The 13243-nt window shown below is 40.3% G+C and overlaps 1 protein-coding gene across 3 annotated transcripts; it reads left to right on the forward strand.

Annotated features, from left to right (window-relative positions):
* The first annotated feature begins 107 nt into the window (after positions 1–107).
* On the forward strand, positions 108–10377 carry EIF2S1 (eukaryotic translation initiation factor 2 subunit alpha). 3 transcript variants are annotated; one of them, XM_064424245.1, is made up of 8 exons: positions 108–245; positions 2071–2312; positions 3679–3758; positions 4188–4339; positions 6769–6875; positions 8657–8754; positions 9398–9541; positions 9847–10377. In XM_064424245.1, the coding sequence occupies exons 2-8, from the start codon at positions 2072–2074 to the stop codon at positions 9970–9972; spliced, it is 948 nt and encodes a 315-aa protein (XP_064280315.1). In that variant the 5' UTR covers positions 108–245; position 2071; the 3' UTR covers positions 9973–10377. The 3 variants fall into 3 exon arrangements, with proteins under 3 accessions (XP_064280315.1, XP_064280317.1, XP_064280316.1); XM_064424247.1 differs by lacking the exon at positions 108–245 and adding an exon at positions 578–598; XM_064424246.1 differs by lacking the exon at positions 108–245 and adding an exon at positions 774–1793.
* The last annotated feature ends 2866 nt before the right edge of the window (positions 10378–13243 follow it).

A 13243-nucleotide genomic window follows, 5' to 3' on the forward strand; every position in this document is an offset into this window, starting at 1 on the left:
TCGCGCCGCTCGTGGTCACGTGTCCCCCCGGGCCGGCAGGAGCGGACGCGATTGGCTGAGCCCGCGGCTCCTGCCGGCCGCCCGCCGCCAGGGGGCGCTCGAGGGGAGCGCGGCCCCTCTCTCCTCGGCGTCGCGGCGCCTGCGCAGTGGGGCGGCAGCGGCCGGGCGCACGCGGCGGCACGAGCGGGGCCAGCGCGGGAGTGCGGGGCGCGAGCGCAGCGCGGGACCCCCCGGGCCGCAGCCAGGTACCGCCGCGCGCCCGCCTCGCGCCCGGCTCCTGCCGCGCGGGGCCCGGCCCGGCCGGGCGGCACCGGAACCCGCACCGGCACCGCGGCCGGAGCCCGGCACCCGCACCGCGCCCGGAGCCCGGCACCCGCACCGCGCCCGGAGCCCGGGCCTCCCGCGCCTGCCGCCGGCGCCGCGCCGCAGATGGGCTTTGCCCGGCCCCCTCTCCGGCGCGGCGGCGGCCGTGGGGCAGCGCCCGTGCCGGCGGCGCCGGTCGGGGCTGGCTCCGTTTCCGCAGACATTGCGCGGCCGAGAGGGCCTCGGCCGAGGCGTGTCCAGCCTCTGGAAAAAGATGAATTCCAGCGTCGGCGCGGTGGGCGCAGTGTTTGTTTTTCCCGGGAACAGGAGGCCGGGATAATGGCCGGTGGCTGTGGGGAGAGGAGCGAGGCGCTGCTGTGCGGAGCGCTGTGCTCGAGTTCGCTGCTGGCGGTGCGGCTCTCGTGTACCCCATGGGGACCTGCAGGACTCAGCACGGCTGCGCTGAGTGCGCTGGAAAGCCGAGCTGTGAAGCTTTGCTTTTTAACCTGGGAGTTATTTGTTTAGCTTCAGCTTACACAAAGAAATACAAAACCTTCCGAGTGTTCTTTTAAGGCTTTGCTAGTCTGTATTTCCCCTTTTTACAAGTTAAGAATGGAAATAAGAGTGGAAATGGTCTTCTGAATTGTGTGGACGTGTATATAGAATTTGGCATTACCTTCCTACTCGGATTTGAAATTTTCTTATAGCTAGGAAGTGTTAGCACTGCTGTGCTATTATGACTAAAACTTCAAAATGGTGACTAAAGCCTTCGGAAAGACTGATGTGTTTGGCTTGGCATCTTAGGCTCCTGCTTCTGTAGAAAATTTTCTGTGTGAAACTTCAAGGCATAGACAACTGAACTAACCTAGTTAGATGTTTAAGAGCATATGGATTCATTATCAGAAAAATAGAGCAGTTTAAGCTCTAAGAAGGAGTCTTCTAACCACTCCTTGATTATAAAGCGTTGCTTTTGCCCTTTTTTTTTTTTGAATGGACAATGAAGGAATTCTGTTTTTTTCATGTGATTTTGTTGGGTTTTTTCCCCTGCAGACTAGCAGTCTGTTGGAGGGCACTTGTTTTGCCCTTTCAGTACACTTCAGGCTAGGCTAGTTCTATTCTGATTAATGCCTTTGCTTTCTTTGCTGAGAGTTGGCCTTTGGAGCCGGTCTTGCAGGATTACTGTGAGCATCTTGTGCTGGAGTCTGCTTCTCAGTACTACAGAAACATCTGCTTCTTATTTTCTTAGTCTCACATGGTGCCTTATGTGCATACAAAATGCTTCATGAGCACTGCATGCTTCTCTCCTATGTCCTCCTGCTCTTACAGTCCAGTTGATTATCCTTGAGAGTGCCTTCCAGCTCAGAATATTCTGTGCATCTGTGAGAATGTTACACACTCTCATGACTTTAGGTGCATGTGAGGTGTGCAGTGCCACCTTTCCACCACTTGAAGAAGCCTTTCCAGTGTGCTGTGTATAAGCAGTATGACAGGTGAAGTGAGCAATGAAGTCTGGGTAGCAAAACTTTTTCTACATTAATGCAAAAAAATAGCATCTTAGGAAATGGTTGTGGTAATGCTACTTGAAATGCAAGTTAATTTATTACTTATTTTCTATTAAAACCTAAGCACAACCTTTCCTAATTGCTACTTTTTCTGCCACTGTTCCTCTCTATTGTCCCAGTCCTTGCTGGTTTATTGCCATGTTTGTAGGAGGAGGCAGTGATGTGCTGTGAAACAAACCCTTTGGTTTTTCTGCTGGAATTCCAGAATGCCGGGACTAAGCTGTAGATTCTACCAGCACAAATTCCCCGAGGTGGAAGATGTCGTGATGGTGAACGTTCGGTCCATTGCTGAAATGGGAGCCTACGTGAGCCTGCTGGAGTACAACAACATCGAGGGCATGATCCTCCTCAGCGAGCTCTCCAGGAGGCGCATCCGCTCCATAAACAAGCTCATCCGCATCGGCAGGAACGAGTGCGTCGTGGTCATACGAGTTGACAAAGAGAAAGGTATCTGGGCCTGTGGGGGCTCTGTCGAGATTGAATTTGTAGACAAATGGAGATAAACTGAGCAGGTGTTTGTGGGTTTTGTCAGGGCTACTTTTTTTTGAGCTTTGAAGTAAAATAGACTATCACTGACCATACCTGTGATTGTTCTTTGTTCCTCTGTGTCCTTTGGGAGCTGGGTTAATGAAAGTAAATCACATCAGTAAAGATTTAAGTGGGTCCTCAGCAGATCAATAGTGAAGTGAAATTTTCTTTTGATATCTATGTAGATTTTCTGAGTCAACTGAAAGAAGAATCATTTGCTGTAGGTGTAAATATCTAGATGCTAAGTATTTAGTGCTTACCATCCATCCTGTTTGTTAACAAGTCTCCAACCTTATTGATAAAGGTGATGACAAGTACGTAACCATTGTGAATTCTGCAAAGTTAGAATTGTACAGGCAGTTTTGGTTTTTCCTGTCTTTTGAACGTTTGAATCTTTGAAGGTTTTTAAATGTAATTTCTATTGAGAACATTTCAGGCTTTGATAGTACTGTTCCACGCAATCTCTAAAATCAGTATCCAGCTAAACAGAAATAATAAACACTGAGCATATCTCCTAGAAATGTTACTGTAGGTAAGATGTTTTTCAAGTTATGTGCTTTTCTAGAATACTTCAGAAACTGCAGTTAACTCTGAGACTAAATAATAAATGACAGGATAAGGAAAAGCAGAGATGAAAGAAGGGCAAGAATAAACTTATTGCAGATAAATAAAATTAAATAAGTTTCCCAACATCTCTAATGAAATTATACTTTTACAAATTAATCTTGTTTTCATATTACATATCACATCTGGAATTCACCTAGTGATCTTTTATTTAACTTACTGGAGAGCGTATCGTTTGTGAGAAATAGGTGGAGGCCTTTTATAATTTAGAAGAGGGTTCAAAAGAAATTTTTTCATGGGCATTTTATTAGGCTGAGCCTATTTTATTAGGAAACTGTTCAGAGCTAAAGTGATGAGGTGCCAGCCTTAAATTAAATTGTGTTGAGCACTACAAAAAGGTGCATTAAATTTGTTTCTTTGTATGCTGGAATGATATTTTTTTTCCCAAACTGTGTACAGAAACATAAAAATAGATCACTAGTTGCTGAGATAAAATTTGCTACTGTAAGTAGCAAATTGAAAGAATTTTGTATCCTAATTTGGATCATAATTTGCTTAAATTCATCAAGGTTTGGTCTTGTTTCTCTCTGTAGTAAAATATGGGGATACTGTAGGCAGGGGGCAAATGCTGAGCCAGAGTGTTTGTTCTTGAGTTTCCCTTGAAGGAGTCACACTTAGATTGCACAATGGCTGACATTTTTAAAATCATCTTCCCCAACAGGTTATATTGATTTGTCAAAAAGAAGAGTTTCTCCAGAGGAGGCAATCAAATGTGAAGACAAATTCACAAAATCAAAGACTGTAAGTGGCCTTTCTATATTTAGGCCCTGTGTATTTCCAGCTTCTTTCTTGAGCAACCAAAATGCTCAGACATAAGCTAAAAGTAAAGCATTCAGGTATTAGGCATACTGTGATTCTCGTTTACCTATGCAAAGATATAGAACCAGATTATGTGTCCATGAGTGTTATGTGGTAAACTGCTTATTAAATAATTAATATATCAAGAAAGGTGTCAGTTGAGAACTTATGATGTAAATGGGTGTAGTTAAATGATCAGAAATCCAAAAGTGTGTTCAGGTTTAGCACACTGTGGGCAACTTTTTATTGAAAAGATGTGCAGGTAGTTTCAGGCTCCCATCCCTACTGCTGTGTGGTGTTAACACTTCCAAGTAGAAATTTTTGTCTGCTTTCAGTATTTGATTTGGGGTTTTTACCACTCCGGTGTTGCAGGTTTACAGCATCCTTCGCCATGTTGCTGAAGTCTTGGAGTACACTAAGGATGAGCAGCTGGAGAGCCTGTTCCAGAGAACTGCCTGGGTGTTTGATGACAAGTACAAAAGACCTGGATATGGTGCTTATGATGCATTCAAGCATGCAGTCTCGTAAGGACTTCTTCTGTGCTTCTAGAGGCTTATTTCAAATTGCAGACAAGTATTTCCTGAAGTAGATCTGTCACCACATTCTTTTGGGTTGTATCATTATGAAGAATGTACTGTTAAAGTAAATCCAGTAAATTTTGACATCAGTCTAGTAGAGGAAGAACCACTGGTCTTTGTTTGTCTGTCAGAATTTGCCTGGTTTTAGTCCCAGGCAGATTTTATCAGAAATACCTAGCTTTATGTCTGAAGACATAAAGCTTTATGTCTGAAGACATTTCTACTCAGAGCTGATTGTCACTCTTCCACTGCACAGGCAGCTTTTTTCTTTTTTTAAATACAACAAGATGACTTGTTAGTACTTCTCTCCACTTCAGAACTTAAAGAATGGGATCATAAACTTTGAAATGGAATTATGAACAGAAAGAGGTGGAAATTGTGATTCTAAGGAAGTATGCACTGAGATAGATGGCTTTTATTTTTTTAATCGAGTCTGATATTTTAATTTTCTTTCAGAATCGAAGTATTTGTTTTCCCTCTACAGAATCTGCTGTGAAATTGTCAGTCCTAAACTGGATTTCTCAGTAAACATTTTTAGTTTTGTTCTTGTATAGCACCCAATTGTGTGCGTGATGAACTGGAGCAGAACGCTAGATGGCAGTAATAATGCCTTTAGAAGTGGTCGCTCTAGGAGGCAGGGCACTCTGTTTTAAGTCGCTGAAAACCAGCTCTGCATTTTGGGGGAAGAAAGAGCTTTTGTCCTTGTTTAAAACTAATGTGTTTTGTTTCATATTGTAATGATTATTTTCTGGTGATAGCAAATTTACTGGTAAAGGGCAAATCTGGGCATACTGCTGTAAAAGGAATTCCAGATCACTCTTAACTGATAAATACTTAGTTAAACACCTGCATAATGGAATTTTTTTAGAAACCACCTCTAGTTACACTGGCTGTTTTAGCTTCAGTTGTATACTCATGAAAACTCCTGAGCATAGGCCTTTTGTTCTTCACTTGCTATTCAGTTTGGAGCACAAACTTCTGAAATTGTCTGTTCTCAAAACATCTTTCCATCAGCAGTGCCTTAAGATTTATGACTGTGGACTGCAATTTTTATTTGCTCCTGTTGTGCTCCTACGTAAATGTATAACAGTGGAGTAGAACAATGTGGATATTGCTGCCTCCCTGTTTTTGCTGGAGTGCTGTGTGAGGTTTAGAATTCCCTCTAAAGATTTGGCTTATTATTCCTTTCTTTGTACTGAGAATTAGTGTTTTGGAGTTTCACACAGCATTATACCTGTGACAGAAATTGGACAATATGTTTACCTTCTAAGCAGTAAAAATTAAATATTGGGGACCTATTGTTGAAAGCATACAAAATGCTTTAACAGATGGATTTAACAGGATAGTTTGAAATAAAGCAGAATTTGTATGTACCATAAATCACAGATATTTTCATCTGTAAAACCTGTCATGTTTCTGGGTTCTGTTTGGTTGTTTGGCCCTTCTGCTGTCTATACTTAGCATACAAAACATGAAAGATTATTTTTTAGCAGCAGAGACCAGTCTCTAGTACTACCTCTGGCTTTTGGGCCATTTTATTTCATGTTTGTCTGCTGGTAGTATTGTAGATGATGTGGTATTTTTTTCAGAAAACTGGGACTTGTGTCTCTGTAGAACAGGAACTGTGTTTGTGAGGAGTTTTTTGCTTCTGTTCTCTATTTCAGATAGATTTGAGATAAATTTAAGAGAGCAGTAAAAAAATTGACACCACTTCTTTAAGAAAGAGCTGGTAATTTATATTGGTAAACAACAGAGGAGTTTGCTTCTGTGATCTCGGAATTTGAAACTATTAGTTTGGGATTTACAAAGCCTTTATCCTTGCTTTAGCTGAGAATGTAGCAAGCAGATAAGTATTTGTCTGTGATTCAGATACTGTTAAAAACAAGTACCAAATAACATGGCATGAATGTGGGTTACTTTGTAGAATGACAAATATCTCATGTTTGAATTAAACACTAAAATAATTTAAAAACTCCAGATTCATCATGGATTTAGTTTTATGTGTATGAGTTTATCGTCACGTTGCAGGAAATATAAAAATATCAAGAAGCTGGATACTTGTCACATTCTATTTATCTCATATAGAGGAAGCAAGAGAAAAGCCATTCCTTCGCTTTAAAAAAATTTAAATCATTCAGATTATTCCTTCTGGGAACAGATGGAGTAGACTGCTGTGTTTACCAATAGAAAATGCTTTGAAAATAATGTGTTCATTTTCTTGCAGAATTTCAATGGGTTCTTAAGAAATTTCCCTGTTTTCTTTGTCTAGTAGGTATCTAGGATTATTTGTAAGAAGTAGAAATAGTACCAGAAGTTTATGTTGTGTTGCATTCTTCTTCAGTATAACTTCTGCAACATTGCTTTGCTTGTCTCAGGGACCCTGCAATCCTGGATAGCCTGGATCTGACAGAGGAAGAGAGGCGTGTATTGATTGACAATATTAACAGACGTCTGACACCACAGGCAGTCAAAATCCGAGCTGGTGAGTCCTTCCACGTGCTCCTTGAGCCTATCTTGATGCTTAGGTTGAGATAGTGTATCTTGTTGCAAACCATAAACTCAGTTAAAACTAATGGTTCATAATACTGATATTTGAATGGAGCTGTTTGGAATTAACACACTTTAATCAAGGATTGCTTTCAAGTGGCCTGTGTGGGTTCTATCCCAAAGTTTAAGGTGGTGTGGCTTTTATTTTTCCTCCCAAAGTGCAGATTCCTTGGAACACAGACTGGTTGTCATGATAATGGGGTCTGTCATATTGCATTGGCACACAATGAAACTAAATATTTTATAGTTATTACTGCATCTATAATATTGTTTTTCATTATTCAGAGTTTCAAATTCATTGATTCCCTGACAGGATAATTGAACTCTGTCAGCACAGCTACAGCATGCACCTTAGTCACTTGTTCATAAATATGTGAAAATAGTATTTCTTACAGGTTGATTGCAAACTGTTCAGTAGAATATATCAGCTCAATCCTAGCACATCTCTAATGTATGAGCTAGTTTGTCTCTTACTACTTTAGTGTGGGCAGAAAAAGCACATGACTGTATGACTTCAGAAGACATACCTCAAAACCATAAATCTGGCTCTACAGAGCAGCCTAAAGGCACACTTGCCATTAAACAGATAGTGCAGCAAATCACATTTTTAACTAGATTGAGAAATTGCCTCTGCTCTGCAAGTATATATTGAAGAGCATTAACACTTGCTGATGGTTGTGGAGAGAAGAGATAAGCCTTTTCCACTCTGAAATCAAGAAGACAGTACTAAAAGTAAGGTAATGTAAAATTCCTGTACCTATTGCTTTAGACTACCAGGAGTTAACAGAGTTCAAAAATTTGATTTGATTGCCATGAAGAGTGCGTTTACTAACATGAATAGCACTTCATCACTTTTGAAAATAAAGTTACTTGATGAGTGTGTCCTTCTTACTTCCTTCATGCTGCCTGTTTAGTTCTGATGATCTAAGTCATTAATTTTGTCATCAACGCAAGTGTAGAATCTTGCCATTGGCTTCTGCCCTCATCCTGAGGCTGGCTGGGATGTTTCTCTGTGAATTTGTTCCTGATAGCTCAGAATTAGCAGGTTTTTGTGAGTCACCTGGAAGCAAAACCAACTTCTTTGTGTAGCCTAGTCTTGTGCCATTGCCATGCAGGTAAAGAAATCTTTGTCTTTACACTGGTCAGGGTATTTCAGATACAACCAGTATTAGTTTATGCCTTGATTTTAAAACACCTACAAAAGGCTATAGCTAACTATAATTCTAACCATATGTTAACCTTATAAAAATATATTCTAATGCTCCTCAAGTGATGCCTCTGTGCCTCTTGTAATTGCTGATGGAATTCCATAACTTTGTGGATATGCTCCTTTTCAAGTTTCACTTTTCCTGATACTGCATTTTCTCTGATATTTCTTGTTTTTATATCTTCATCTCTCCATGTGAAGTACATAATTATTGGTGTTGTATTTGTTGGATGAGAAGTGAGTGAATATGAGTGTGTAATTTTGTATTCCAGCTTTTCAAAGCGCAAGGTAAAATGTTGCATTGTCTAAAGAATTTATGAAGACTTTTACCTCAATTTAAAAATCAAGAAAATGTAATGCCTTCCTCAGATTTGGGAGCTACTGAGGCTCTCATTGTGGATAAACATTGGTTGCTAAAAAGATTTGTTAAATCTTAAGTTAAAAAGCTTTAAATATTTTGCAGTTCTTGGTGATGGTAAAATTTTATTATTTGTATTTCTCTGTCATAGATATTGAGGTGGCCTGTTATGGTTATGAAGGCATAGATGCAGTAAAAGAAGCTTTGAGAGCAGGCTTGAACTGTTCCACGGAGAACATGCCCATCAAAGTGAGTGTCAGTCTTAATAACGGAATCAAAACCAAAGTTTTCTGATGCCCTCAGGGACCAGTCGTGTGCAACTGCTCTGCCCCATCAAGCCATGTGCCTGATTTCCAGCTCTGCTCTAGCAGGGCTGTAACACACTTCCTTCACCTATGTGCTGGCAGTCCTTCCTGTGGTTGTGCAGTGCCTTTCAAAGTTTGGGAAGCTGTATTTATTCTGATCAATTCATTAAAGTCTGGTATGGGCACAGAACATACCCACTGTTCCTTTATGCAGTCAAGTAGGGAGCAATAAGTTTTATTTTCAGGTATAAGATCGTGTAAGAAAAGGAAAGTTTGCTCCACTGACATTTGAGTGTTGGTAGAATGACTACTGTACCCAGGCCTAGTTTTTCTTCCTCAGTAGTTTTTGGATGTTAAGTGTACTACTGAATAAGTGTTTTTAAAAAAAACTGGGAAGTACTTTCTCCTTTGAAAATTACTTTTTATAATGGTTTCTTGTGAGAAAAGAAATAGTTTACTTATTCAGTCATCATTAAAAAAAAGAAAACATATGCGTATTAATGCTTTTAATTTTTGGTCTAGCTAGGCATTATGTCTTTTCCTTTGTTACTGAGTTTGCTTTTTCCCCAATCTTTACAATGTGGTAGATTAATCTGATAGCCCCTCCTCGTTATGTGATGACTACTACCACACTGGAGAGAACTGAAGGACTGTCTGTTCTGAATCAAGCCATGGCTGTAATTAAAGAAAAAATTGAGGAGAAGAGAGGAGTCTTTAATGTCCAGATGGAGGTAAGAACAAATTACATTCTAAAATACAACTTTTTTCCGTGCAATACTTCTAAAGTAGAGCAAGATCAGTAGTGCTACAAGAAATCTCAGCAAAAACTGTTGCTAAGTTATTAAAAAACCAGAAAAATCAGGACCTCTCTTTTCCTGAAACAAACAAATGGCCAGAAAATCTAATTTTCCTGTGTTTTAGTGTGTGTGGCTTCAGGACGTATTTTATCTCTTGCTCTTTATGTAGAATCAGTGTATAAATCATGTGACCTTTCTTTATGACATTTTGCCATGTGTTCTGGTTTGGTTTTTTTCAGCCTAAGGTGGTCACTGACACAGATGAGACTGAGCTTGCAAGGCAGTTGGAAAGACTGGAGAGGGAAAATGCTGAAGTGGATGGGGATGATGATGCCGAGGAAATGGAAGCCAAAACAGAAGACTAAATGTTCTGGGATACTTAGAAGAGACATCATATGAAAAATTAGAAACCCCATTGCAAACACTCTGGACTAAATGATTCTGGTATTGAAAACTTCAAATATATGAAGTGTTTTCCTGTTTTAAAAAGACCAAAATGTAAAAGGCTCTTCTAAATAACATTTGGTGCAAGTTACACAAATTGAACCCTTTGAAAGGAAGGTGCTTAGTCAAATTCAAGATACAGATGTGGCCAGATGGAGTTTGCAGCCCCATACTTAACACTTTCATGCATAACAATTCCTAATTGGTGATTACAGCTCAGTGCATCTGTTCATGATCTTTCCTGGGAGCAGCAAAACCAAGCAAGTGGAACAGTTCTATACAGATTGTATTTGAGAAAATATTCAATAAATTTCTGGGCTATGTAACTCCAAGGTTTTGGGTTTTTTCCTCCTCTTCTGTCACATGGCCTAGAGTGGTGTGAATATAAAACCTGCAACAGTATGATCAATGAGTGACTCCTTTAACATTGAAAGTGCTTTCATTTGTTTGCTTTAAATCAAGCTGAGAATGAGTGGAACAAAACATTTTCCATTCATGTTTTCCTTGCAAGTTTGTTGATGCAGACTTGTTTAAATTAGCATTTCCTTTGTTTAGCATCTGCCTTTAGGGACCGAGAACTTGAAAACTTTGAACATAGCTTGTTTTCATTCCAATAAACACAGCTGATATATGAAAAACTACTCATAGTTGCACTTTGCTCTGATGGGTGAATATAGTAGGAGCTTTAATGAACTTACATAGTTCAAAATGGGCAGCCACTGTCTGTGAGCTCACTGCAACATGACCTTCAATTCTGCCCACCCTGTATCCTATTTACACTGAACTGAGATACTCACTCTAAAAAAACCTGTTTATCTTCTCCGAAGAAGAGAAACAAGATGTGTTTTCTAAATTTGAGTTAAAAAAAAGAAGAAATTCCTGTTTTCCTTTCAGGGGGAATTGAGGGGAGAGCTGTGCTTTTTAAGTAGCCTTTCCATTTCTAAATGTGTTGCTTTGGGGGTTTTTTGTTACTGTTATGTCTAATACTGCCCATTTTTTTTCTTAATACTTTGTTACGCTAGAGGGAAAATGCATGAAGAATGAGGCTTTCAGCCTTCACTAGTCATTCTTATTATTGCCATGGTACAAACTATATACTTGCTACGTGAGGTTGCCACAAAAGGCATTCTAAAAGGGCATACATATTGCCATGTGTTGCTCATCCATGCTGGGGTGTCAGAGAAGTTCATGTGTACCCAACTCTGATAGTAAAGCAAAGCCAAAAAAGGTAATAACTTTCAGTCTTTACAGATTGTTGGAAAATATTTGAATGTGCAAATTTGCAAAATGAAGAAAAATATATTTTAAATCATTATCTCAAATTGTCTTTTCAGCAGCTGTGTGTGACAGCCTTCCAGCTGTGCTCATTCACTAAAATAGTGATTTGATTTCTGTTAAACACAATAGGTGGGTACTTGGAGTATAGAACAAAGTATTTTAAAATACCCTTACCATGTGATCTCCATGCCATAATAATTCTGTAAAGGAAAAAGGACTGATAAGTAAGCCATGCATGCTCCAAGGAAGGAAGGGATTATAATTAGTATAATCTGTGAGAGTTGTTTTGGTGTGTTAATTGGTGAGCATTGTTTCTGTCAGTAACTTAGAAGTTTGTTAAATTTCTACAGTAGCTACCAGAACATTTTTAAGTAGAGCTGGAATGTGCTGGTGGGTAAAAGTCTTGAGTCAGTTCTGGGTGCCTGAAAAAAATTATCAAGATGGTGAGGATGATATCAAAGCAGGTTCAGATAAATACATTCCAGTCTCTTGGAATCCAATCCTGGCAGAAAAAAACCCAGGTTCTCCCAATTTGTTCTCTTGAGCATATTTCAACCAAGAATAAATAAAAGATGCGAGACAGCCTGGTAGATCCTTCTCGTGCGTTGCAGAAGCAGGAAGGAGGAGGTATGAGATGTGAGTTTTGGAGGCCTGTTAGTGAGGGAGTACTGGGGACTTGCTGTGCTCCACCACTTAGAAGATCTTTAGGAGTTGCTGAGCTGATGCCTTGTGTCTCAACCTGGCTCTTTTTCCATCGATGAAACTGCCTTTGCTTACCAAGTGCTTAAAATAAGGGGGTTTTGTGACTGTCTCTGTTGAATTTCTAAATATGGGCAGCACATTCCTTCTGTTTATTAGCTGCTGTGCTGTTTGCACAATTGTAATCACAAGGCAAACATTCCACTTGCACTTAACATAGTCAGTGGAAGGGAAAGGGGCAGGAATACCTGTGGATAGGGCTCGGCCTGATGTGTTCATTGTAAGGATCTCAGTTTGACTTTCCTACCCCAAATTGATTTTCTAAGATTGACAGCTTAGAAACAGTTTTACTTATATCTGGTAAGGACTTAATGCAAAAATCCGACCCAAGCAGGGGTATACTGGCTCAGAACACACAGCCCAGTATCCTGTTTCTAATGAGGGAAAATAGTGGTTTCTGGAAAAGGGGTGCCCTGCTGTTGTGGTTTGTCTGGTTTTTAATACAGTGACAAATCCTTGCTGGTTTTTCTCTGATTTTGGCTCATAAGTTTTTTCTTTAGGTGCAGTGGATCTGGTGTGTTGCTCTTCATAGCAGAATCTGCACTTTGATTTTTAAGAGTGTAGACAATGAAACAACTGTTTCCAAATACTTCCCCCTTTCTACAGTTCATTTTAAAATTGCTGTTATGTCAGAATACTATTGAATGCTTGTTGTCTTTCACTTCTGTCTAGAAATGTTTCATCATGCTTTATTTTGATGTGGTTTGTTATCATCATATTTATCCCTTATCCACTAAAGGAACTAATTTAGGAGTTCTGCACTGGAGGGCAAAGTCCTAAGAAGCTGCTTTGAAAACTGTGTTGTCTGTAATGTCCCAGTGCTGTGTGTGACGTGATGTGTGACGCTGGGCAGGGCAGAGCATGGGACAGGGTTTTCCTTTGGGCAGGTTCCCTGAATCAGCTTTGTGAAGCTTCTTGAAGGACTGAGTGGGAGGTGCCAGCAGGGTCTGCCAGCTGAAACAGCACAGCCTGCGCTCAGAACTGTGGAGGCTGCTCCTCCCTCCCCTGTGTGCCTGTTGGTCTTGAAGGCGGCTCTTTCTGGCCGTCCCATTCCAAATTCCATGGCATACAAAGTATTTGGGAGTCACTTCAAAGGCAAGAAAATGTCAAGCCTCAACTGTTCTTTTTTTGTTACAATACGACACTGATGTGGAA

This window comes from Passer domesticus, chromosome 6 (assembly GCF_036417665.1).
Source record: "Passer domesticus isolate bPasDom1 chromosome 6, bPasDom1.hap1, whole genome shotgun sequence".
In the NCBI taxonomy this organism is placed as follows: domain Eukaryota; kingdom Metazoa; phylum Chordata; class Aves; order Passeriformes; family Passeridae; genus Passer; species Passer domesticus.

Coding starts and splice junctions, on each gene's coding strand:
- EIF2S1 (XM_064424245.1), top strand. CDS start 2,072: ATGCCGGGACTAAGCTGTAGATTCTACCAGCACAAATTCCCCGAGGTG. Junction 2,313..3,678: donor ACGAGTTGACAAAGAGAAAG/GTATCTGGGCCT, acceptor CTTCCCCAACAG/GTTATATTGATTTGTCAAAA. Junction 4,340..6,768: donor GCATTCAAGCATGCAGTCTC/GTAAGGACTTCT, acceptor TGCTTGTCTCAG/GGACCCTGCAATCCTGGATA.